The sequence below is a fragment of the Oncorhynchus gorbuscha genome, linkage group LG03, assembly GCF_021184085.1.
Source record: "Oncorhynchus gorbuscha isolate QuinsamMale2020 ecotype Even-year linkage group LG03, OgorEven_v1.0, whole genome shotgun sequence".
NCBI classification, from domain to species: Eukaryota; Metazoa; Chordata; class Actinopteri; order Salmoniformes; family Salmonidae; genus Oncorhynchus; species Oncorhynchus gorbuscha.
In genome coordinates, this window is record NC_060175.1 from 56216352 (window position 1) to 56218859 (window position 2508).

The window sequence follows — 2508 nt, forward strand, 5'->3', positions numbered from 1 at the left end:
TGGTATGAAAAATAATCAAGACTATGTAAATGTACCATCCAGGCATAACTCTGACGATCAAAATATATGTTGTGTTTATGACTGAAGTGCGATGGAGAGCTGATCTCCTGTTTCAGGAGACTGAGCTGACAGATGATGATATAGTGGGATGTCTTGTTTACGGTCACACACAAACAGAGCCAGAGGATGGAAACTAAGCAGACTTGTATTTAATTTTTTCAGATTACAAGGAGATGGCATCTTAAATCAGACCACCCTGTTGAATACACCTGTCTGAATGCTCTTCCCGGAACAAGGAGACCGTGGCAGGATCATCAGGCTGGTTGTGGCGTCGCCCCAGTCCCATCTCACTGAGGAACAGAGGAGTGCCCCGAGAAACGCACAGTGATGGAGGTGCCACTGGTGCACTTTGAGAACATGGATGATATCGGCATCAACATGGGCGACCCCAGTGACTCAGGGTACCCTACTTCACCCACCTCAGAGGCGGTGCCTGATCAAAACCTAGTCACCAATCGTGTGACGTCACACCTGAGGCCTGAAGGGTTTTCTCCCTCTACACCACCTACACTGACTGCTAAAGGACAATCTAGATGCAACAGTCTGCTGTCCAACTTCAAACTCCTGATGAACAGTGAGGGTTCGCCGATTGACAGCATCTTCAATCAGCTGGTTCAGGAGTGCCGTGACAACGAAGAAGACCTGTTTGGTGAGAAGCTGGAAGTGAAGGACGGGAATCAGAAAGTGGTCATCAATATTTCAGGCATGATGTTCGAGACACAACTCAAAACACTATCACAGTTTCCAGACACCCTGCTAGGAGACCCCGCGAAAAGGATGTACTACTTCGACCCCATGAAGAACGAGTACTTTTTCGACAGGAATCGTCCAAGCTTCGATGGGATCTTGTACTTCTATCAGTCTGGGGGCAAAATTCGAAGACCGGTCAACGTCCCCTTAGAGATTTTTGCAAAAGAGATTGTTTTCTACAAATTAGGAAAAGAAGCTATGGAACAGTTCCGTGAAATTGAGGGGTTCATAACAGAACCCGAGCCTCTGTTGCCCACCAACGAGGTCCAGAAGCAGTTTTGGCTCCTTTTTGAGTATCCAGAGAGTTCCAGTGCAGCTCGGTCAGTGGCCCTGGTGTCTGTCTTTGTCATTGTCATCTCCATCTTCATTTTCTGCCTGGAAACGCTTCCAGAGTTCCGTGATGACGTAGACTTTATCACCACCTTTTCCCTGGGTCTCAATGGAACTCAGGAAGGACCTGCTTCAGTACAAAACAACTTATTTGCCTATTTCACAGACCCCTTTTTCATTGTGGAAACTATCTGCATAGTTTGGTTCTGCTTTGAGCTTGGTGTACGCTTTGTGGTCTGCCCGAGCAAAAGTGACTTCTTCCACAACATTATGAACACCATTGACATTGTCTCTATAATCCCGTATTTTGTAACCATGGTGACAGAGCTGTGGACCACGCCAGATACAGACATCAACTCCAGCCAGAACATGTCACTGGCCATCTTACGCATCATCCGTCTAGTGCGAGTCTTCCGAATCTTCAAGCTCTCGCGGCACTCCAAGGGGCTTCAGATCCTGGGCCAAACCCTGAAAGCTAGTATGAGGGAGCTGGGCCTGTTGATCTTCTTCCTCTTTATTGGAGTCATACTCTTCTCCAGTGCCATCTACTTTGCTGAGGTGGACGAGCCCCAAACACAGTTTGTTAGTATCCCTGACGGGTTCTGGTGGGCTGTGGTGACAATGACCACTGTGGGATACGGGGACATGTGTCCTACTACTCTGGGAGGCAAAATGGTGGGGACTCTTTGCGCCATTGCCGGCGTGTTGACCATCGCCTTACCCGTCCCTGTTATCGTCTCCAACTTTAACTATTTCTACCACCGGGAGACAGAGCAAGCAGAGAAACAAGTGATTGATGATGCGACAGAGGCGGCTCAGAAAGTATCTGACGCAAACAGATATGAGTATGGTAGTGCAACCTCTCCTAGCATGAGCAAAATCAATGGTAGAGTGCAGGATGACAGGAATGACATGTAATCTGTTTATCATTGAAGTTATTATAACCAAGGGCATGACAAACTAAGAAATCAAACATATCTAAATACTAAAATGCACTGATTTAATTGTTGTTTCTGTATTTTATATTTCATTCATAGCAGCGTTTGTGCACATGGTATAGTATTCATCTCTCACAATATTCAAAATAAGAAGCTAATATTAGTTATCAGCCTGACTGATCAGCATGTGGATGTGTCAAAATGCAATTAAGATTATATATAAACAGTTACAGCAAAAAAAAACATTTACAGTTTGAACTGGACAGATCTTGAGGATATGTGGCATACAAATCCTGCAGTTGTATTTGGCATGGCATGAGCATCAGGCAATTGTGTTCATTAAATTGTTTTCATGAAAAATATAAATTACACTGTGAACTACATTTCATTTTCAAAGACACGAGCAAGAAAAACACCCTTGGATCAGGCC

The 2508-nt window shown here is 45.1% G+C and overlaps 1 protein-coding gene across 1 annotated transcript; it reads left to right on the forward strand.

The window, feature by feature from the left end:
• Nucleotides 1-387: 387 nt before the first annotated feature.
• LOC124017205 (potassium voltage-gated channel subfamily A member 10-like) lies at nucleotides 388-2058 on the forward strand. Its single transcript, XM_046332552.1, has 2 exons — nucleotides 388-461; nucleotides 537-2058. The coding sequence occupies exons 1-2, from the start codon at nucleotides 388-390 to the stop codon at nucleotides 2056-2058; spliced, it is 1596 nt and encodes a 531-aa protein (XP_046188508.1).
• Nucleotides 2059-2508: the final 450 nt, after the last annotated feature.

Excerpts from the sequence above, each read along its gene's own strand:
- LOC124017205 (XM_046332552.1), top strand. The coding sequence starts at position 388 with ATGGAGGTGCCACTGGTGCACTTTGAGAACATGGATGATATCGGCATC. Across the intron at positions 462-536 it reads GGCGACCCCAGTGACTCAGG|GCCTGAAGGGTTTTCTCCCT; the intron begins GTACCCTACTTC and ends GTCACACCTGAG.